This window comes from Manis pentadactyla, chromosome 19, assembly GCF_030020395.1.
Source record: "Manis pentadactyla isolate mManPen7 chromosome 19, mManPen7.hap1, whole genome shotgun sequence".
Lineage (NCBI taxonomy): Eukaryota > Metazoa > Chordata > Mammalia > Pholidota > Manidae > Manis > Manis pentadactyla.
The window spans coordinates 11926269-11948893 of record NC_080037.1 but is presented as its reverse complement, the minus strand read 5'-3'; the positions used below and the strand labels follow the sequence as shown (position 1 = coordinate 11948893).

Sequence of the window (22625 nt, the reverse complement as noted above, 5' to 3'; positions counted from 1 at the left end):
AACGGAGGGATGCGATTGCACACTCTGGCTGTCAATCAGATCTGTCTCCCTTGTGCTCCATACCATTGGCAGCCGGGGAGAAGGCCTATCGGCCGTCGCCTGCCTCCTCCTTCGAGACTCAGCGCCACCACGGAAGCAGCTATTGGCGGAGGCCAGGGACGGCGACCGCTCGCTTCCGCCACAGGCCTCCACGATCCTCCCCCTCCCCCCCCCGCCCTTCCACCATGGCCGCCTCTGTGTGGTGCAGGGAGAAGCTGGTTCTCTGTGTCCTATAGCGCTTACTGCCTCACCTTCACCCCTAGGGGCCGGATCCAAAGGAACCTCGCTCCCCACCCCTTGAGGCACCAGCCGGGAAGGTTGCCTGCTCCCTACCTCAGGGGCAGGACTCTTCTGTCCCCCACCTCCTGCGGCAGAAACTTAGGGTTTTCCCTGCTTCTCTTAGCATCAGCAGCCAGACAAGGCTCCCGTTCCACTTCTTCAGGGGCAGAAGCCTCTCCTCCCCTTCCCGCAGGGTCACAGACCCTTGCCCCAGCATACTTAGGAGCTAACGGCTTTTGCTCAGCACTGCCACTCCAGAGGCAGGACTTGGAGGGCCGTCCGCTTGCACCTCCTCCCCAGGAGCGGCCTTTCGGAGAGGAGGGAGCAGTGGAGAGGACGGGGACCCTTTCCCTCCCCTCCCCCACTTGTCCCCTTGCCCCGGTGCCTGGCAGCCCAGAGGTCCTCATTTCCAGGACTTCTACCCATCCCCTCCCTGGCCTTTTCCCGTCTCCTGGCTGCAGCCATGGAGTTACAGAAGGGAAAGGGGGCAGCAGCAGCTGCTGCTGCGGGAGCAGCGGGAGGTGGAGGAGGAGCGGGAGCAGGAGCCCCAGGAGGGGGGAGGCTGCTACTTTCAACCAGTTTGGATGCCAAGGATGAGTTAGAGGAGGTAGGTGTGGGGGGTGGGAAGGGAGTTAAGAAATTGGGTTGAGGAGGGATACTGGAGCGGATACGGGGTGGGGGTGGGGGTGGGGGGTAGGCCTTCAAGTTTTTTCTAAGGCAACACAAACACTGCTCCAGACTTCCTGCTCCTGAAGGAAGAAGTGTGGGCCAACTTCCTGGACAGGTTGTCATAGCAACTAGCCACTAGTATGAAGATGGGTGTTTTTTTTGTGGCGGGGGGCGGTGGGGGTTGATGAGGTTACAGCATTCAGATCTACCGAGTTTATTTTTGACATTCCTTTCCACATACAGGCTACAACTATTCTTAATATTTTTACCCAGTTTTAGACTTAAGTCATGTATTTAGAAGTGATGTATATATTTGTGTGTAGGCGTCTGGGGCTGATAGGAGCTTGCAGCAGACCTTGGACCCTCCTGTTAGCTAGTGCTGACTTCATGTAGACATAATCAGTTGCCAGTGATGTTAACTCGGCATTTAGAATGAGTGAAGCCTTAAGGAAAAGTGCGGAGTGTTTATTTAGGACCATCAGTAGAGCATTGCAGGGAGGGGATGAATGGGACTTCGGGGACTCTCCTTCGGAACTGAGTAGCACACAACCAAGAGAACACCTAGAGGGTGGAGTGAGGCGATGCAGTGGACCTGAAAGGGAATTTGAAACAACCAGATAGTTTTGGTCCTTCCCTTTCCCACTTGTTCTTTCCCTGTCCCCAACAACCCAGAGTTGATCACATATCCCTTTCTACCGCTACACATGAAGACATGAAGACACCTACTTAGGAATATGAGACCCAGAACTGGGATGTAATTCCTAAACTGTAGGACCTAATATTTCAACTGGGTGGTTTTCCAGGGACAGGATGTGTAAATTAACAGGCTCTGGCTCTGCACTGGCCATTTCCTTGCTTGTAACTTTGTCACTGCCCTTTTTCATATATTACAGGGTGGGCAGGGAGATAGGTGGAATTCATAGTTTATATTTGAAAAAGTGTTGACTCAGATACAAGGTGGTGGAAAAAATAGGCAGAAACGAACTTTGGGAATCAAGAGGTGGCTGAACACCACTTTGCAGACTATCTATCAGCATATGTCTACTCAGAGACTGGCTTCCCACTCCATAATTCTGTGTACATTTAGATAAATCAAAATTTGTTTTCTGCTGTTTTTATCAGCTAAGGTAGATATAATGAGGAACATAAACAATGCTTCTAAAAATAATGTATTCCCAAACAAATAAAAATGACCTTAGGATTGCCTGGCACTTTGAATTATCCATTTTTTTAGAAATGACCATTGTCATTGTCCAAATGTTTATTGGAATCCTGTGTTCTAGCTCTGGAGCTGTAGAATTGTGGAAAGAAAATAGCTGCCTTTGATCGCGCCACTGGTTTGGGGGGAGGGGAACAGACCCCAAGAGTTGGATGAAAATCTGTTTATTCCCCTCCCTGATTGCTAGAGGGGTCATCCTGCCTCTGCTCCAGTTTGTAGAACAGCATCCTGTTCTTCTGGGCAGTGACATGCTTGCTAGTAAATGAAGTGATATGGCAGGAGGGGACCACAAAAGAGAGGAAGCATTTATTTTCTTGCTTTTTTGGACTGTCTGAGCATGAACTTTAAACAGTTTCTGAGGAGAAGGGGGAGGGAGGGTCTCTTTTTTTTTTTCCCCTAATACTTGTGGATAGATGTTTCCCAGCATGTCTCAGGCTTCCCCTTTTCCTTCTTTGCCCTTTGTCCTTTGTATTTGAATTTTCCACCAAGCCTTGCCACTCTGTTTTTAACCCCATGTGTGTGGTTCCCACTAGACTGGAAGTGTCTCTAAGGACAAGACTTAGTGACTTCTTCCCCTGGGTCTCCCCACAGATCTCAGCACACAGAAGTTATCAAAACCTGGTCTTGACTGACTGATCTCTGCTTTGCTCTGACTTGGTTATTTCCTAACACAGGCCAATCTATTGCCCAGGAGCACAGAGGTGGCTTCCTGACCATATGTGCTTACTGTGTGCTGACTCTGATAAGAAATGGATGAGGGAGACCCAAGGTTTACCTTTCAGAGCTTGTCATCTAAAGACTGAGTTAACATACCCACAGGAAAGTTAAAAAAATAAAAGGTTATGGTAGTGAAGAGCCTGGGGTAGCTGGCATGATAAGGGAAAGGCTGCAGAGGCCCGGAGTATGAAGCACTGGTGAGGAGCCCTGCAGGCAGGGACTGTGACTTCTCTACCCAAGGGAGCAGTTGTATCCTTTCTTCTCTTTGGCCCTGTTTCTCTCTTTGAAGGGGGAATTCTTCTTGCCCACCCCCATCCCGATTTGGGGAGTGAGATAAAAATAGTGCCAAAGATTGGAGGCGTTTAGAACACGTAGCGCCTAGCCTTGCAAGCCTTCCCAGCTCCTGGTCTGGTCATTCCTCTGCTGAGAAAGTTCCATAAAGCAGAAGCTGTAGCCCAAACAAGTAGAATTCCCTCTTAAGCTGTGGACGATCTCAGGGTTGCATTTAGTTAGAGGTATGTCCCTTCCAGATTTTCTCCAAAGAATAATTCATGCCCTCTACATGCGGAATCCCCAGGGAATAGGCTTTGCGTCATCTCTTAATTTTTTTCCCTTAAAATCCTCATTTCATATACAAGGGAACCTGGTTGTAGAATACTTGGCACCCATCTTGTTCACTAACTCTTGACTAATAATGTGGGTCCTTGGGGATTTTGTAGGTTGGATCTTTTTCCGAAGTCAGAATTTAGTTCTTCAAGGCCACTGACTTCCCATAAGGGGGCACTATTTAATAAACACTTTTAACCAGACTGTGTTTACCTGGCTAAGGAGGAGAAACTGAGAGGTTAGAGCCCTCTGATTTCAGTCTCCAGCTTCAACTATGTACTAGCAGACTGGAAGGCCTCTCCCGTTCTCTGTCCCGCTCCCATCTACTGATGCTCTCATGGAAACCGTGATCAGGTAGTGTTAGTACTCAAAAAATTATTTCAGAAGCTCCTAGAGATAGTAAATATTTACTCAGCTCTCGGAGGTCCTGTCATGCAGGGCTTTCTCTGAACAGAGCCACTCTGCCAGGAGTTGCTGGCAACAGCATGTATGATCCCATCTTTACTAAGGGTCTCTGGAAACGGGGGGGAGAAGGGTTCGGTTACTTGATTGCAGAGACTGGGCTTCCTGTGGCCTTCTCTCAGGGCTATGGTCCTTCTGTCACCCTGAATGGTTTGTAATTATTCTCCTGTCTCTGGAATAGTAATTTCTGAAGTTGGGAAGTGTAGCATCTTTTATATACTTGTGTTGCCTGGAGGGGACTGGCCCTCACATTTCTTTCCTCACTGCTTGTATCTGGGGATCCAAATTCTGGACTCTCCAACTCTGTATGTCATTAGCTGATCTTCCCTGTTCCAAGAAGCCACTGTTCTTCTTGACTGGGCGGTAACCCATGGAGTTGAGTCAGGCCTCTGAGTGGAGCTTAAAATATTGAGGAAGGCTTAGAGAAACCTGGTTCAGACCAGGGTCTCTGAGGTTACACCATAGCTAGAAGCTCAGCCAGCCCAGTGGGATTTGTACCCAGCTTTGCACAGGGATCTTGGTGCGGGGTCCATCAGTCAGGCCTTCACCCCTCTCCTGAGGGCAATAATTTACAGAGGGCAAATGGGAGAGGAAGCTTTTTGGCCTGTTCAGGGCCTTACCTGTCCTTGTAGTAGGAGGGCTCAGTTTTCAGAACCTGCCATTAGAAGTAGTGCAGGGGCTGTCGGGCGGGGGCAGAGGGGAGGGTGGGAAGAGTGTGTCTTCATAGATTTAGTTGTGCAATTGCTGGGCATTTTCACAAATGGAATAGATTCTAATTCAGTAAGGCTGTATGCTAGGTGCTTTCACAATATGTTCTCTTGTTGAATCCTCAGGGCAACCTTGTGATCTCTTTTATCTTTTTTCTTTTTTTCTTCAGATAAGGAAACCAGGGTTTAGAGAGGCCAAATAACTCCCCTGAGCTTGGCCTGAGGGTAGCAGGTGGCGGAGGGATCCTTCTGTCCCGGGCTGGTCAGTTTGCTCATTGGCTAACTGTTTGGTGTCTCTTGCACCCCTGTTGATACAGCAGAGATTTCTTCCTTTGTGTAGGAAGTAATATCCAGGATTTTAGGTCTGCTGCTGCTTATTCAACATCTCCCTCCACTCTAAAACTGCTTGTTAACCTAAGCTGGGTGAGTAGGGCCCCCCAGAACTCTCAGCAAGAACAGTCTGGACTTAGCACCCAGAAGAACTGATCCTCCGAGCATTGATAGCTGTCTTGCGGGGAGAGCACAAGGTTTAAAAAGAGAAACTCCAACCGGCGTTTTTCCTTCCCTCCTCTGAACTTATAGGACCTGGACTAGGTAATAATGGGTCTCAGAGCTTGTGGAAGAGGTGAGTCGTGAGAGTCACAGCTTACCCTTCATGTGATCTCACAGCTCCTGTTCACGGGTACGCAGGTGCTGCTAAGGCTGAGCATGCCGACCTGACCTGATTTGGAGAGTCAGACCTGACGCTGGGCAGTGAAGTTGTAATACCTTCAAATCCAAGGACTTTGGGCCTGATTTAGGTTGAAGTTTTGTGGCTGTGGGAGCTCTTGCCTTAACACAGTTCTGTTCTGTGCTGCTTACACTATTAGACAGGGATGGACATAGGCAACCTCAGGATGATGGTGGAAGGAGAAACGTGGTTGTCTTTCATACCTAGACTGCTTTCCTGTTGCCCTTATTTGTCAGTTCCTCACAATGCTACAGTAGCCCCAGCAAGGTGTTCCACGGTGATCCTAGGGCAGGGGCAAGTACAGTCACTGCCTTTGTCTCTGTCTTGCCAGCATCATCATCCGTGCAAATTGGGAAGTGGTTTTCCTTAAAACAGTTTTTGGGTTAATCCTCCAGATACAGTTTAAAAGATTCAGGAAACCTGATCTATTAGGTGGTGATAATGGAGAGGCTTGCTGATTTAATATGAGAGACGTTTTGTCAGTACTGTCTCAATGTTTAATATTAGGTTCTTCGGAACAGGAGCATCAGACTTGAGATCCCTGCAGGCTGTCAAGCACACCGTGCTGGAGCTGACCTCTGAGACCAGAGCGGCTCTTGGGGGGCCTTTGAAGCCACCATCCCCACCTCTGTCTGACTATAAAGGCCCTGGTAGATTTTAGTTTGGCCTTTGGTTCTCCATCAGTCCTTTTCTTTCCTCACACTCATTTTTTAAAGTTTCTTTTTAACTTTCTGGGGGAATATTTCACACATAAAAAAGCAGAATCGTGTAATTCCCCTGGAGCCATCACTCTGCTTCGGTACTTAGCAGTACATGGCAGTCTTGTGTAATGTCCCCCAGGCTCCTCTGGAATATTTTAAAGTAAGTACAAGACATAATTATTTCATCTATAAATATTTCATAAATATATCCATGAGAGAAGAACTTTAAAATATGTATATAGCCACAATATCATACCTAAAAATATTAACAATAACTCCTTAACAAAATGTTCATTGTTCAAAGGGATGGTCTTATAAGTTCTTTTTATAATTGATTTGTTCAAATTAGTAATCAAACAAGGACCACATGTTAACGTTCAGTTGACATGTCTCTTTTTTAATTATTTTAAAATAATTTCAAGCTTAGAGAAAAATTGTAATACATAGAAATTGCATGTATTCTTCACTCAGATTCACTAATTGTTATCATTTGCTACATTGGCCTTGTCATTATCTCTCTATATTGCATATTATTATTTTAACCCTTTAAGAGTAAGTTCCAGCATGACACCACTTCAGATTTCAATACTTCAGTGTGTATTTCCTAAGAGCAAAGATCTTTTGTTGTCAAAATTGGAACATATAACATTGATATGTTACTGTTATTTACAGTACATATTCAGATTTTACCAGTTGCCCCAATAATGTCCCTTATAGCAGTTTAGGGTCACTCATTGCCTTTAGGTATACTGTCTCTTTAACTCTTTAATCTGAAACAGATTTACTCTGTCTTTGTCTTTCATGACCTTAAACACTTTTGACAGGCTAGTTACTTTGTAGAATATCTCTCAATTTGGGTTGTCTGACATTTCTTACTGATTAGACCGAGGTTATTCATTTTTGGCAAGAAACCGTAGATGTGATGTTATAGCCTTTTCAGTGCACCGTATCCGAGGCACTTAGTGTCAGCTGTCAGTTTGTCTCATTATTGGGGAAACTAATTTTAAGCACTTGGCTAAGGTGGTAACCTCCAGGATATCTTACAGTTACTATTTTCTCTTTATAATTAACAAGTATTCTGAACCTATGTAAATATCCTCTTTGAAGTTTCACCGCTGGTTTTACCGTTGATATTTGACAGACTCAATTACTACTCCTGTCATTTCTTATGCATTTATTAGTTGCGATTCTATTGTGAGGAAGAGCTTTCCCTTCTCCTTTATTTATTATGTAGGTACTCATGGATTTGTATTTTATTCAGTGGTTATTAAGACTCTTTTAATACATGGGTTTCCCCCTCTCTGTTGTTTTTTTCCCCTTGCAGTTTATATGTTAAACCAGGTCACCTGTCATGTTCTGGGTCTTGCCGATTATATCCCCATGGTGATTACTTGTAAACTAGTAGTGGGATCTAGAGACATGATGAGGTTAAAAAACTTTTTTTTTTTTTTTAAAGAAATCTTACTTATTTTATTAAATAATTTCATGTTAAATGTGAAACTTTTTATGTTAGAGGGTAGCCAATTTTCTGGGTGAACTTTTCCATAGCACCACTTCCTTAAAGCGTTAATAAAGAGATTATTAGCAATTCATGAATGCCTCCACCAAAGTTTCAGGGTAGGTTTATACTTCTCCTGAAACTATATGTAACTTTAAAAAGGTTTTTTTATTGCGGTACAGTTGAAATACTCTATTAGCTCCAGGTGTACAACATAGTGATTCAACATTTATATACATTATGAAACAGTCACCACAATTACAATATTTGGCTATATTCTAAGCTGTACTTTTCATTCCCGTGACTTACTTATTTTATAATAGGAAGTTTGTGTCTCTACCCCTTCAGCTATTTTCACCCATCACCCCCCAGCCCGACTCAAATTTTATAAAAACAACTTTTTTGAAGCCAGAAATACTTTATAGGTGTTAGTGTGATACACTGTGAATTTTTTCTCACCCCTTCACAGAGGTTGGAAAGATGTATGAGCATTGTGACATCGATGACTACTAGTGTCTCAGAGAGAGAAGCCAATGACGCCCTCAATGCCTATGTGAGTATGGGGCTCTCCCCGTATCTGTATCTGCTTCTTTGAAAGCTTCAAGACATGATCAAAAAGACAGGAAGACTTTAGTGGCAAGGAATTAGGGGACTGAAGTTGATGTCTTGGCTCTTCAAGCCCGGCTTCCCAACTGTTCTGTCTTACTGTGGGAATCCACCTTAGAGCCTTAGGCATCTTTAAATAACAACTTTTTTAAATAACCCACAGTTCTGTAGTGACTTTTTATCTTTGCAAATCATTCTCACCTATTTGATCCTTTATATTTCCTAGTCAGTCTGTGAGGTTGAAAGGATTTAAAATAATTAGTACATGTAAAGGACTTAAGAGTAATTCCTGGCACATGGTGAATGTTTAGTAAGTATTCCTTATTTATGGTTAGTATAATATTCTTATGTCTGCATCTGACAAATGTCAGCAGTTCAGTGATTTGCCCAAGGTCCCACCCAGTAGGTGTGCTTGTTACCCCATGAATGACTCTTTGCAGCTCTCTCTCTACTGAAGGCCGTTCAGGTCTCGTAAAAGTGGTAGAGTAGGTTTTTCTTTTTTTCTTCAGTTTAAACAGCTTTTATTTTCTGCCTTAAAGAAAGCAGTAAGGGTCTGTCCTTTTCCTCTGCCTCCCTTCTAAAACAGATGCTCCTCACTTTTAGGAGAAGGAAATCATCAGATTTAAGAGTTGATGATTCTCCTTTGCAGATTACTCAGGAGTCTCAAGTTTTCTGGAAAAAACTGTGCTCAAGAACTTTCCTCCTGTGAGTGACACCTAGTTTTTTCCTTCCTCATACCCAGGTATGCAAAGGTCCCCCCCAGCATGAGGAAATCTGCTTGGGCCTCTTCACCCTTGTCCTCACTGAACCTACCCAAGCCCAGAAGGTAAGACTTCCTGCTGTGGACCCACCAGCTCCTCTCAGATACAATCTGGGAATATGGTGGAACTGAACATTTAATTTGCATAGTGCCAGACCCTTTGACTGTAGCTAAGTCACCTTCTTCTCCAAATACAGTTAGAATTCCCTTTACTCTCAGTGAATTGGTCATTCCCTGACTAAAGTCCTTTCTGTATCTCTAGCTCCTGACACCAAAGGGCAAGAAAAGGCAGATGTAAGAGTGAAAAGGCATTTGAAGAGTTTTAAATTTTAGATGTATGAGCCAAGGATAAAAGAGTTGGGATTTAATCCAGAGAAGAGAAGAGAACAACTGTATAATCAATTCCCTTGAGAGTTCTTACCGAGAAAAGCATGGCCTGTTGTTTGCAGGTTCTGTCATTGGCAGGTGAACAGAAAGCAGGCTTAACATTGCAGCAAGTAGGGTTTAATTGGCTTAATGTTAGACAATTGATGCAGTCATAATGTAGTTAGTAAGAGAAGGCTGGGGTACCTGGAGTCAGACTTCCTGAGGAAGACTGTATGAGAATGAGTCTGGGGTTCTTCATATGCAAGAATCTCCTTTATGTGGAATGGTTTAAGTGGGGTCGGTCTTCCTTGAGGCGAGGCCCTGAGCAGGATCATCATTTTGTAGTCTATTAAAGTACCAAAATCATGTCTTCTGCCTCTCCAGATTTTCCTTCCCAGCAATTCTGTGTCCTTTGAGTCTTGGTATGATGGTTTAGAAGTATATGTCTGGTATCTGGCATTAACTGCATGACCTGACTAGAGAAGAGCCTGGAGTGGGTGAATTCAGTTTCTTACTGGCCCTTCCTTGAACAAGGAAGAGCAGAAGGAAATAAACATGCCCTGTCCCAGCATTGTGTTAGGCTCCATCCAGACAAGGTCTCATTTAATCCTCTCGAAAAGCCATATGAAGGTGGTGGGTTTGTCCCCTTCCCCCAAGTTGCTCCCAGTTTACGTGTTAGATAACAGGAGGTCAGAGATGTCATTTGTTCAAGGAGAACCAAAGGAAAATCATTAGCAGGGACAAGGACAGGATGCCCATGGTCCCCTTGCATAGCTGATTGATTAACTGCTGGGGAAGGGTTTACGGGCATGGCGACTTGATGTGTTTGTACTCCTCTGATGCCAGCTGGGCTAGCATCTGGGGTAAGGGTGGATGGCGGGGCAGCAACTATTCACGGGTCCTTGGTTTCCCAGGTATTTCTGTGTTGAGTTAAATTGGCATTCATTTACCTACTGAATTTATCATCAAGATTTTGAAGATAAATGAGTGTCTCCAGTTTGTATTAAACAATCATATGATCCAGTCCAGCCCCTCTATTTTGAAGAAGTTGTTGGCAAAGATGGGGGTAAAGTGGTTAGGGTGAAGGTTTAGTTTTCTCTTGTGTGGGTTTTTATAAATACAATTAAAATCTCATTTAGTCAACTCAGTGCAAATTTGTCTTGTCTGCAGGTTTTGTTTGTTTCGGGTGGGAACTGTGTCAGCTAGGGTAAATCAGTAAGCCCGTAGTGACCGGGACAGGGGGTATAGTATTCCCAGCTGGGGCCGGCTGACAGTGAGAGGCCAGAGGGTTCTGCATTTTCAGTGCCTCCTATATCATGAATTTGGACATCCAGACAGGGCAAGGGACTAGAGCACCTGGTTATCTTTTTGCCTTCTAACAGCCCAAGGCAGGAGGCCCGGCCCCTCACCTTGGATCTCATAGCTGGTTGCTGGCTGCCCCAGGATCGTTTTCATTTGCTAAAGGTTTCCCAGTAAATCCCCTACCTGGGAGCCTCTAAGCTGGCAGGCCCCCAGGTCAGGACTCTTGAGACAAAGTGGGTGGAGACAGGGCATTAGGAGGACTCTCAGATGGCGACTCATTCAGAGACCTTGAGCCCCCCCCCCCCCCCCCCCCCCCCCATCCTAGTGTGGAGGAAGAATAAGTGACTTACCTCTGTGGTGTTTTGATCCTTCTCCCTCAGAGGGTGACCTTCTCATGAAATACTTCTTTCCTGGAGAAGCTGAGGTAGGCGTTACTGAGGAGGACTGATCTACTGCATTGTTCTAGGCTTCAGCTTAAAACACAGGAGTGTCTCTGAGGGCTTGTTTGGGTTAATCCCATCTCTGGAACAGAAGCCTCAGGAAGGGTTGGCGGTTGGCGAGTCAGGTGTTGCTGCATCTTCCCAGGCTGGAGATGGAAGGTGGGCTGGTAGGGAAGGTGGTAGTGGGAGCTGAATCTTGAACCCATGAGCAGCGTGCCGCTGGAAAGCAGGCGCTGGGGAGCCTGTGTGAGGGCTGCTCCCTGGGACTTTGTAGTGGGGGACTCGGGTGGCTTGAACAGGTGAACCTGAGAACTCTGAAGGAAAAAGCAGGTCAGGTCAGCCTGGTGTCAGTAGCTTGGTTATGTTCAGGCTGGCATCTCTGCAATTCTCTTTTCTGTATGGTCACAAGATGGCTGCCCCAGCTCCAGGCATCAAGTCCACACTTGATGCAAGGAGGTAGGAAAGTCGCATGGTACCTGCAGTGTCTTATCTCTTTTTTCAAGAACATCAGGAGCCCGCCCATCAAGGTGCCCAGAAGATTTCTGCCAGGGTCTCTTTGGTCAGAATTTTGTCCTGTGACGGCCTCTACCTATAAGGGAGCCTGGGAAAGTGAATATGTAGCTTCCTAGTCTCTAGAGTGAAAGGGCCAAGGGGCAGGAATATCTGTTATGTTAGTTAATAAACAGTATTGTCTACTCTGAAAAGAAAAAAAGCAGGTGAGGTTCTGGTGGTGAGTGGATATGCACGGAGTGGCTTTGGTTCCAGTTGTACTTTCTGAACTTGCATCCGCCTACTTGGTCGCTCTTATGTTTATATTCTTTGAGCGTATTTCCTACTTGGTGTCTGAACTGAATAGCTGGGAGCAGGCCTGCCTGGGGGACTGTGGTGAGGTGGGAAGCTAAGTTGGAGGTCTTAGCTGCTGTGCAGGCTCTGGAAGTCAGTAGATAATAGGGAAGGATCTAGCATCAATGTCAAGGTCTCTCTCCATCAGAGGGTCAAGAACCCAGGCCTGGCAGTTCTTGGTCCAGGTCTCCTCTCAGCAGGCAGCTTCAGAGAGAAAGTTGGAGGCTCTGAGGGCATCGACTCAATACCACTACTCCTGTGTGCTGCCTCAGCACTGTCTGTCACTTTTCCATTCTTTTGAGACTCTAATTCTTTCCTCTGTTCCCCACTGGGTTCGGTTTCTTTTTTTCTTCATCTCCTTCCAGGCTAGGCAATAAACTGGCACAGAGGTTGGTGGGAGCACCAGCAGCATTCCGGGCACCATGGTGCTCCTGGGACCCAGCTGCCGTGTGTGCCAGCAGTCGTGGTTGATAAGGTCTCAGATGGAGCGTGGAATTAGGCAGACAGAATCTGCTTTCTTCATCTGACCCTGTGTCTCGGGAGAGACTTGCCCTCCTTCCCGTCCTGGGTCAGTTCTGCATTTCTGGGATCTCTGTTTCTGACTGAACAGAGAGGGCACCTCTCTGGTGAGTGAGGTCTCTGTCTGTGGCCTGATTGTCCGTCTGCCTCGGCCTCCCTCGTCCTCTCCACCCATTCTGTGACTCACACCTCCAGGGGAGGCTCCTGGGCTGAACCCCCAACACTCACTGTCCAGCTCACTGGTGGTAGGTCACTGGGTCCCCTTATCTTTTCCTTGTCCCCTTGCTTGTACTTTTGATCCTCCCAGATGGAGTCAGAAGATAATCAAGTCATCCTTTAGGTATGAAAAATGTGTTACATATGGGGGATCCCTGTGCTAGTCTCTTCGTTAGATCCACTGGTTTGACTTAAGGACAATAGAGGCGAGAGGCAGTAACAGCAGCTAATCTCTGAGGAGTCCCTGGTCACAGCGGGGGCAGGGAGCAGCTGGTCTTGAAGAACACTTCTCTCTTTTTTTTTCCTTTTGAAATATAGTTGATATGCAATATTATATTGGTTTCAGATGTACAATGTAGTGATCCGGCAATTATATACATTAGTAAATGTTCACTGTGGTAAGTGTAGTTACTATTGGCCAACATACAGAGATATTACAATATTATGAGGTGTACTTCTCTTTTTTTTTTTCTTCAGATGTCTTTAATCTGTCCTTTGGAGTACTTCTCTTTTGAATGCTTAGGATGAGGGATTTTGGAAAGATGATAATCTCAAAGCCATCATAAACTCTTGCCTCTGTCCCCAGCAGCCTCTTCTCCTGGTTATTTCTGACAGTGATGTAGGATGGTTAAGAGCGTGGAATCTAGAATTGGACCACCTGGACTTCAATTCTGATTCTTCTTATCTGTTAAGTGACTTTGGACAAATTACTTTAACCTCTCTATGCCTGTTTCTTCATCTGTAGAAATAGAGATAATAAATAGTACCTATTTCAAACGGTTGTTATGTAATTCAAATGCAATGATAAAGTTTGTGCACAGTGCCAATACCTCGTAGCTGTTCTAATCGCTGTTATTTTTTATGCCGTCCTCTGTATTGGCCCTCTGAAGTCGTGGGATGCTACCTACCTAATCTTTACTCTTTGTGCTCAGATCCTGGCAGCATAGAACTCAGCAGGCTAAGGAGGTCGCTAATGAGGTCCCCTAAGGGATTCTTCAGGAGTCTGGTCCCTCTGGGGAGACAGAGTGAGAAAGCTGTATGGGGAAGGGAAGCAGGAATGCTCAAAGGAAATGGGCATGCGCTCCATCTCCTCCCAGGCTGGGTGTGCTTAAGGGCCCCTCCTTTTCCAGTAGTTGAAAGAAACAAAGGGCAACCCAGAGAAAAGACAGAGGTTTAGTTAGGGAGGTTCACTTTGGTTCTCCCTTTCTTTCTGGGGCCCTGGCCCCTGGAGCATCTTCCCTTAATACTCCCAGCCTTGTGCTTCATCTGGTTGGGTCAATGCAGGTCTAAGAACCTCTCTGGGATCCTTTCCAGCCTGCTCAATCAAACCCATTCTGCAGTGACCTTTTACTGGCAGATGAAAAGCAGATGGCCCCCACCTGGTTTTGCTCAGCTTGTGACATCAAGCAGTGTGACACTTCCTAAGAAGGGAGGTAGGGGAACAGGGAGCCTTTCTTAGCAGGCTGTTCTGCCTCGTTAGCGAGAGCTCCGTCCCTCTTCCCCACCCTGGGTGGCAGAGCGAGGGATGGGTGTGGGATGGAGGAGCCCTGTGGAGGAGTAGACCTGGAGCAGATCGTTCACCGCCCCTCCCATCCCATTGGTGTTAAGGAGAAGAGGCTGGGGGGGACGGGGGGGCCTCTGTGGGTGGGTCGGGAGCCTGTCCTCAGCTTGCTGGCTGCTCACAAACCTCATTTCTCACAGTGTTACCGGGACTTGGCTCTGGTGAGTCGTGATGGCATGAATATTGTCCTGAATAAAATCAACCAGATACTTATGGAGAAGTACCTAAAGTTGCAGGATACCTGCCGTACTCAGGTAAGACCTGAAGAAAAGGAGAGATCCAACTCAGTTATAACAGAAAATGATCCTCGCTCCCAAGGGGAAGGGAAAGAGGAAGTGGGGTGACTTAGCCCCGCCTTTGTGCACCTAAATTGTAATGTGATCGGATTAGCCCTTTCTCAGATTCACAGGCCCTTCGCTTCATCTGTCTTTTCCTTTCTCCTTTAGTTGGTGTGGTTGGTACGGGAACTAGTGAAGAGTGGGGTTCTGGGAGCCGACGGTGTTTGCATGACATTCATGAAGCAAATTGCTGGTGAGTTTGATGTCAAGAGCATGAAGAAGAAAGGAGAGGAGCCCAGAGACTAAATCCTGGCGATGGGGATGACGACGTGCCCGAGGGACTCGATTCCTGAGTTGTTTAGACTCTTTCCTTCTGACACAGGCATCATCTGACCACATGCGTTGCAGAAAGAAATTGAAAAATCACAGGGGCCTTTTGAAGCAATAAGTCTTGCCTCATTTTCCTTCCTGTCAAACTCAGGGCCTGACATAGAAGAGTTGCCTGTTTTAGCCGGTCCTCACTCTGGGATTTCATGGCATGTTAGGTCAGGAAGAACCTGGAAGGAAGGGGGAGAGAAGGGAGGGCAAATGATTTGTTCCCATCACATTATGCCTTCAGAAACCCAGACATCTTCCTTGGCTCCGTCCCAATGTTCTGAACACTTGTTCCCTAATAATCATGACTGGGGCCAGTTTGAGGGACGAACTATGTCACAGAACAGACCCTGACATTTAGATTTTATTATCTTCTTGGCATTGGTGACATCTCTCCGAGCCACTGAATATCCCAGAGGCCTGCCCATGCCACCTCTTATGCTTCCAAGATCACGTGTATTTGTTTAAAAATGCCCGTTTGTTTAAAAACCCTGCCTGTCTCACCATTGCCCATTGGTTCTTTGCTTCCGTCTCAGGATTTTATATAACAGTGAAGCTCTTCTTTTGATGTGTATAAACCTTAATCTGTGTAATGTGTGACTATGTGAACATTGAATTTTTAAAATTAGGATCTGGGGCAGGCATGGTGGTGTTGAGCCAGCTATTTTTATCCACTCTCCTGGTATTTTCTTCCCTGTTTGGCACTCGCAATCCTCATTTCTCACCCTAAGACTTCGGTCTGGCACTGCTGCATGTTAATTCTGCCCAAGAGGTCCCGTAGCAAGCACTGAACACTGTAATACCTGGGAACGAGAAGCCCTTGGCCTGTGGTGAGCCTGACTCAGGGTTTGGGGCTGCAGCTGTCACTAGCCACCCGCACCTCTCAGGCCCTGTTTCGGATGTCATCCTTTCTTTCCAACCATGGGCTCTTTATGTCTCTTTCCCAGACATTCCCTCTCAAGGGTCAAAGACCAACCCCCAGTCTATGGAAAAGTAGAAGCTCTGCCGGGAAAATCAGAACCTTCCCTTCCCTTCTCTCTGGAGGCACAGGGGGAAACATTAAAGCCCAACAGAACACAAGGTAGTTTTACCAGCACTCAGGACGTCGGTACTAGGACAGTTAGGGATGGACCCAGGGTGGTAGAGAAATGTCTTAGCTGAGTCACTAAGCAGAGCCATTCTGATTCTCTATTTTCTACCCCTTTGAAATCAGGTGGGGATGTTACGGCAAAAAATATCTGGTTGGCAGAGAGTGTTCTGGATATCCTGACGGAGCAGAGGTAGAGTCCACCTTGAGGGGCAGGGCAGGAGCAAGACCGCGATGCTGCGTGATGGGGGAGTGTGGGAGGTGGGGATGCAAGGGGTGTGTGAAGGCCCTTGAGTGGCCCAGGAACGGCTGCGCTAAGGAGGCGAGGCGGGGAGGGAGACGCAAGTGGGTGGCACCAGGTGAAGAGTTAATGCCACGGTGTGGCCCAAGGGCAGGGGTGGGAAAGAAGGTCTTCGCTGAAATGTCTCAGAGCCCAGGAAAAACTGGTTTCATCTGATAAGGGTTTATTTTTGATACAGACATCCTTGGAATGTTTGTCTTTGGGGGGAGGTTGGGGAGAATGAGCTCAGCCGAGGGGGGCAGCCAACCGCCCAGGCCTGGCAGGTACCCCTGTTCTCCCCTGCAATCCATGCTCTCCTTTTGCAGCGGCAGGGGAGTGGTGGGAGTGGGGAGGGAGCAGACCAATGGATCCTGCTGCAGTTACACAAAGGGCTTGGAGGCTTCAGGGGTAGAGAGCGCGCAAGGAGGGTGCCTATTGGGCTTTCTCTCCCATCCCCATCAAAGTAAAGGACCAGAGATTTTATGAGGTCGATCCTCTATTTGAACTTGTTTGGTTCTGTGGCCTCAGTCTTCCTATTGCTTGATTTCAGAGTCTTCTGTGTGAGGACACATGGTAGCCAAATGAGGGAGAAGGCTAATAGTGTCCATATTTCCTCCGGTTTGGAAGAACAATCTCTTCCTTTATTCACACTTGGGAGAGGTGGCTGTGCTGTGTGCGCTGCCCAAGCTGAGAGCGGCGCCAGGCCTGCTGTGCAGTGCCACCTAGTGCCGTGGGCGAGGACGTGCAGCTGCCCCTGGTGGCACTTGTCCGTTACTGGGACCGTCGCATGGTACACCCCGTGCAACCCGAGCAGTTTCTTAGCAGGTGTCTGCGTCTTCCCAGTGTCCTGGCTCACGGGCTCTCACCTCCATCTCGCGTTCTCTTCATGACCCCGTCCCGGGACGCTGATACATCACCACCTCTGCTAGCAATCCTCACAAGTGATTTCTCTCGTTTTGTTCTTGGCTCCTGACACCTCCTGTCCCCATACTGTACAGCTGAACTTCCCTCACCTGGGCAGCCAGCACAGTCTCAGGATCCAGGTGTCACGTACCTGCCCTCCCCTCCCCAAAACTCATGTACTGTGGTGCAGCTGCGCCCCTGAAGTTTAAAACTCGTCCTCCACACTCCCCCGCTCACTGCTTTGCAAGTGTTTCTAGGGCTGTGGAATTAAAAGGTAGCGGGTGGGGGAGGGGAGCCCTCCCAGAGTCCTTGGCTGCTGCTTTCATTCTGTCAAAGGAAAAGGCCAGAGTCGTTTAATTAGGTGACTCGAGCCCTTTTCCGGAATCAGGATGTTGCCTGGTTGGATTAATTAAACTCTCCCTGTCTTCCTCTTCTGGTTCCCTGCCTTCCAGCAGGGGTGCCAAAGCCCTTACAAACTCCGTGCTTGGGGAGATGGCTCCCCAGTTTTGACACTTTGAGATAGCATTGGAGTTTTTGGAAACCCCCCCCCCACTGCATCTTTCTCCCTATCCCTTTTAAAGCAACAGGTAGGCTTTTATTTCATTTCATTACCCCCTCTCCCCCTGGGAAATTCTAAAACTCCTGGGAAGGTGGGCTTTACCACCCAAAAATCACCTTCTTTCCAGATTGTGATTTAGGGCAGGTAGCTCAATGTCTCGGAGTGGGATTAGTGGCTAGAGAGAGACCCAGGGAAAGATCTGTGGTATGATGGGCTGCTAATGAAGGGCTTACACAGTGTGTTCTAAAACCTCCGGAGTCCTCAAGGGTCTGAGTAATTCCCAGAGGTCCTTGGATCATACTTTAAGGACTGCTGACTTAGGGGACACTTAAATACCATTTTCCCCATCGTCTGAGCAAGGCAGAAGTTGCAGCTTCTCTCTGTTCTACTACTCACACAGTGACTGACACGTGATAGGAACTCAGTAAATGTTTGAGTGAAGGAGTCAACAACAGAGTTATTATATTGAAATCTAAGTAGTTCAAGAGAGAGTACTTTCATTTGGCGTGTCTCTTTATTGGCACCCGGTAAAATGGTAGGAAGCTGTCCCCACCGTAGCCAGCTGATAGTCCAAGACAGCTTGGTGAGCGAGCGATCAAGAAAGAAAAACCTACTCCCAGTGCTAATCATCAGATAGGTCTGAGCCCCGGGGCCAGGTGTGGGGTGAACTGGGAGAGTGAATGGGCCTAGATGGGGCCCAGCTACAGTGTCTTCCCTCCGCAGGGAGTGGGTGCTGAAGAGCAGCATTCTCATCGCCATGGCAGTTTACACATTCCTCCGCCTTATTGTCGACCACCACGGGACTGCCCAGCTCCAGGCCCTGCGGCAGAAGGAGGTGGACTTCTGTATCTCGCTGCTTCGGGAGCGGGTGAGGACAGGAACGCAAGGGGAAGTGAAACCCAGGGTGGGCACCCCAGAAGGTTTGGGGAGGCGACATAGGCCAGAGATGTCATTCTGGAGCCCTGGAGGTGGTTTGAGGTTGGGGGTTTTTCCATCAGGCTAAGACACATGAGGGTGGAAGGAGTGGGGAACCAGTGTGGAATAGCCCCAGTTCCCAGAAATGCTGCCTGGCAACCCCAGGGATATCCCCGGTAAGCTCCATGGACATCTTGAACACCACAGACACAAGCTGCCCTGTGCCTCCCACCCACCTGGGTACGTCCATGGCCAAGTGGGATTGGGAATCGTCCCCTATCTGTTCTCCCAAGAGAGCGAGGTCCTGGAGCTGTGATCTCTGACGAAGTAACCACTAGCGACAAGTCGCCATTTAAAATTACCTAACACTTTAAAATTCATTTCCCGAGTTGGATCAGCCACATTTCATGTGCTCCTTAGCCACATGTGGCCCGTGGGTGTCCTTTTGGGCAGCACAGATACAGATCGCTTCCCCTATCACAGAATGCTGTGCTATTGGACCGAGCAAGGTCTGGGGTATGGTGTCTGTGGCTCAACTTGCTGGTCTTACCCTTTTGGAATCCCAGTCTCCCTTGACCTGGATCAGAACATTCTGGGAGGAGAGGGGAATGGATCAGTGTGAAAGTGGCAGAGCTCCAGCAGTTTCCAGTAACCTCTCATCCTTGGTATCAGTCCCCAGCTTCCAGTTCTCTTCCTCTGAACAGCTAGGAGCCAATCCCTTGGTTCCAGAAGAAATCATGTAGTCTCTTTGACCCTCTTTGCTTCCCTCCCTAGAACGTGTTGTCCCTTTGTCTTCCTGAAGCAGGTAAACAATCCATGTTTTTATTCTCTCCCTCTTTTGCCCCCTCAAGTTCATGGAATGTTTGATGATTGGCCGGGACCTCGTAAGACTACTTCAGAATGTTGCCAGGATATCAGAATTTGAACTGCTTTGGAAAGATATTATCCATAACCCTCAGGCCTTAAGTCCTCAATTCACAGGTAAGGGCCAAGGCGTCCTGTCTTTGAGAGGTGGGAGGTCAGTGCAAATGTACTGCACGAATCAAGAGGGAAGGGCTGCTGGGTGGAGAGGCCTTGGCAGTCCGATATAGGGAGCTTGGGCATACAGGCTCCGCCACGTATAGCTAGGTATGGGAACGTCAGAGGTACAGAACAATTAAGGTGGTTCCCAGAGGGCCCCTGCTTGGCAGACTCCAGCTGTCATGACTCCTAAGAAAAAGTGAGAGAACTGTGATCTCCTCCTCTCCACGCAGCTGTTTGGCTCAGGAGGTGAGCTAATGACCAGTGTCCAGCTTCACTGGGTGTGTCAGGGGAGTCAGAGGTCAGCTCGTGAGACTGAGTCAGCAGAGGGGCTGGGATCAGTCCTGTAAGGGAAGGCTCCTCCCCAGGACAATCTTGCTCCTGAATTCCAAGGATCCAGCTTGTCCAAAATCCTTTCGGGGGAGGGAAGGAATCTCTGTGCCTCCCCCTGACAAGGTCCTTTTCATGTCCCTTTCCCCTTCTCAGCGTCTTGCTTATGACTGATAACTATACAGCTTTGCTCCCCACCCCACCTCCAACCCGTTGTGTGTGCACGCATGCTCACACCCAACATGGAAGCAATAGTCTAAGAACTGGGAAGTCAGGAAAGAAGAAAGCCCTGGCTCTACCTTGTATTGTACTGGCTCTTATATTGACCATTTATTGAGGTGTTTTGAGGGCCTGCTATGTGCTGGTCACGTGTATGTTAACTCATTTACTCCTCAGGACACCCCTATAAGATGGATATTTTACTTTCCATGTTTACAGATAAGAAAATGAGGTTCAAGGAGATTAAGTAATTTGCCCAAGGCCACACAGCTAGTAAGTGTCAGAGGCAGGATTGGGGTCCAGGTCTGTCTGACTGCAGAGCTCGTGCATATGCCACGCCACCCCCTGACCCCGGGACCCAGTGATGGGACCACCAGGAGCAGGAAGAGAGGCTAGGGTTTCATTTCCTCCCTCACTTTCCCACATGTTGCCAACTGGAATAATGTGAGTAGGGGGCTCTGGGCAGCCAGCAGCAGAAGAGAACTAATGTATCCAGGTCCTGAGGATGGTGGTTGGTTGGAGCAGAACATGCAGACGCTGGTTAGAACCCAGCTTGTGTCTGTGCTTGACCTCTCCTGGTCTTGTCTTAGTATTTCCCCTTGAGCAAGACCTTCTGGTCCTCAGGCTTCGGTCTTTTCCCTTCCCGTGCACCCTTGGTTCAGGTATACTACAGCTTCTTCAGTCAAGAACATCCCGAAAATTCCTAGCGTGTCGTCTGACCCCAGACATGGAGACTAAGCTCCTCTTCATGACGTCCCGGGTAAGCGAGCCTACTGAGGAGGAGAAGCTGAGGTGCTGGCTGGGCTGCTGCCTTCGGTCTGCAGGTCTGCTTCCACTGAGTCCTGACCGGGGCTGGGGGCGCTCAGTGGGCGCCCCTGATGAACCTGGCAGCTGCTCAGAACTGGGGATGCAGTGTTGGAAAGAGAGAGACAGTTTTCAGTCTAAAGCAGTCATTAAACCAATGGTTGTATACAAGTAATAGAATTTACAAGTGAGAAATGTGCTGTAAGAGGGGAGCATGGGACTGTTCATTCTGGGAAACCCGTGTTCCTCTGGGTGAACCATGAGCTGTCAAGACAAGAGCTTTTGGTTTCCAAACATGGCTGAATTATGGCAGAATTGCTTAAGGAGCCTGTTAAAAATACATCTTGGATTCACTCTCCCAGAGAGTCTGATCTGAGGAATCTGTATTTTTAACAGACTTGCCAGGCAGCAGCTCCTCTACAGCCAGACTGGTTAGGAACCACTGTTCTAGCCAACTTTCAGTTTCCTAAGACATGCAGAACTATGTAGATCAGTGCTGTCCCATGAGGTAGCCGCTAGCCACGTGTTTCAATTTCAATTAGTTAAAAGTAAGTTAAATAAAAAATTCAGTGCCTCTGTCATAGTAGCTTCATTTTAGTGGCTCACTAGCCGCCATTGCTACAGAAAGCTCTGTTGCTTGATGTGTTTTTTTATTTAGATGTAGTTTTTCTTTTTTAACCTTTTCTACTCTCTGCTTTGGTTGAATTTCAGAAATAGAACAGGAAAACTAAACCTTTCCCCTTATTTAGCATTGCCACTTAGAGTCTGACTGGGGGCAGGACTCACTGCAGGAAGGTTTGGAGAATCTGTGTACCTTGGACGATGGTCCTGTTAGAAAGCTTCCAGGCTGTGCCAAGTGGTGAACAGGCTCAGCTCTTGTTCCCAAGGAACATTCCTTGCTGTTCACAAGAAAAATAAGAAAAAATTATGCTTGTGACTGGGAAATTGGTGACCAGTCCAGGAGTAAGGGGTCCAAAACGGACTTGACTCACAGTTGGGGGTAAATGTAGCATCAGGTTGGTGGCAAGAGTGGACGTACCAGAGGCACACGAGGTAAGCTGGGAAGGTTCTCAGCATTTTGTTAAATCAGGAAGATTTTAATTAGGAAGTCTTCCCAAGGGAGGTGAGACTTTGAGCAGACAGTGTGAGTTAATGAATAAATTGTGAGAAGAAATTGAGGTCTCAGTCTAAAGTTGAATGGTGCTCCTTCTCCCCTTCCCAGAGACCCCACCCTCCCTTCTAAGTTTTCTTTCCAATGCTCTTCCCCCAGGTACGATTTGGTCAACAAAAGCGATACCAGGATTGGTTCCAGCGCCAGTACCTGTCAACCCCAGACAGCCAGTCTCTGCGCTGTGACCTCATTCGCTACATCTGTGGGGTCGTCCACCCTTCTAATGAAGTGCTGAGTTCAGATATCTTGCCCCGATGGGCCATCATTGGCTGGCTCCTGACGACATGCACAGTGAGGGGCTGGGGCACGGGGCCGAGGCTGCTGGGTGGTGAAAGATCCCCCTTTCCCTGTGTTCCCATGTTCCCGCGCTTCTTCCTGACTCTCTGGGCCACCTGACCCCGAAGGGTCCTTCTTTGGTGCTCTTCCTCTTGGAGGTCTCCCTTG

The 22625-nt window shown here is 47.7% G+C and overlaps 1 protein-coding gene across 1 annotated transcript in view; it reads left to right on the top strand.

Annotated features, from left to right (window-relative positions):
- The first annotated feature begins 177 nt into the window (after nucleotides 1-177).
- Nucleotides 178-22625, top strand: part of INTS3 (integrator complex subunit 3) — a 35059-nt gene continuing 12611 nt past the window's right edge. Inside the window, exons 1-10 of the mRNA XM_036922233.2 lie at nucleotides 178-925; nucleotides 8097-8180; nucleotides 8976-9059; nucleotides 14381-14494; nucleotides 14687-14771; nucleotides 16107-16173; nucleotides 18446-18590; nucleotides 19489-19618; nucleotides 20869-20966; nucleotides 22281-22472. Of these exons, the coding sequence (XP_036778128.2) occupies nucleotides 782-925; nucleotides 8097-8180; nucleotides 8976-9059; nucleotides 14381-14494; nucleotides 14687-14771; nucleotides 16107-16173; nucleotides 18446-18590; nucleotides 19489-19618; nucleotides 20869-20966; nucleotides 22281-22472 (1143 nt within the window). The 5' untranslated portion in view covers nucleotides 178-781. The remainder of the gene's footprint in view (nucleotides 926-8096; nucleotides 8181-8975; nucleotides 9060-14380; nucleotides 14495-14686; nucleotides 14772-16106; nucleotides 16174-18445; nucleotides 18591-19488; nucleotides 19619-20868; nucleotides 20967-22280; nucleotides 22473-22625) is intronic.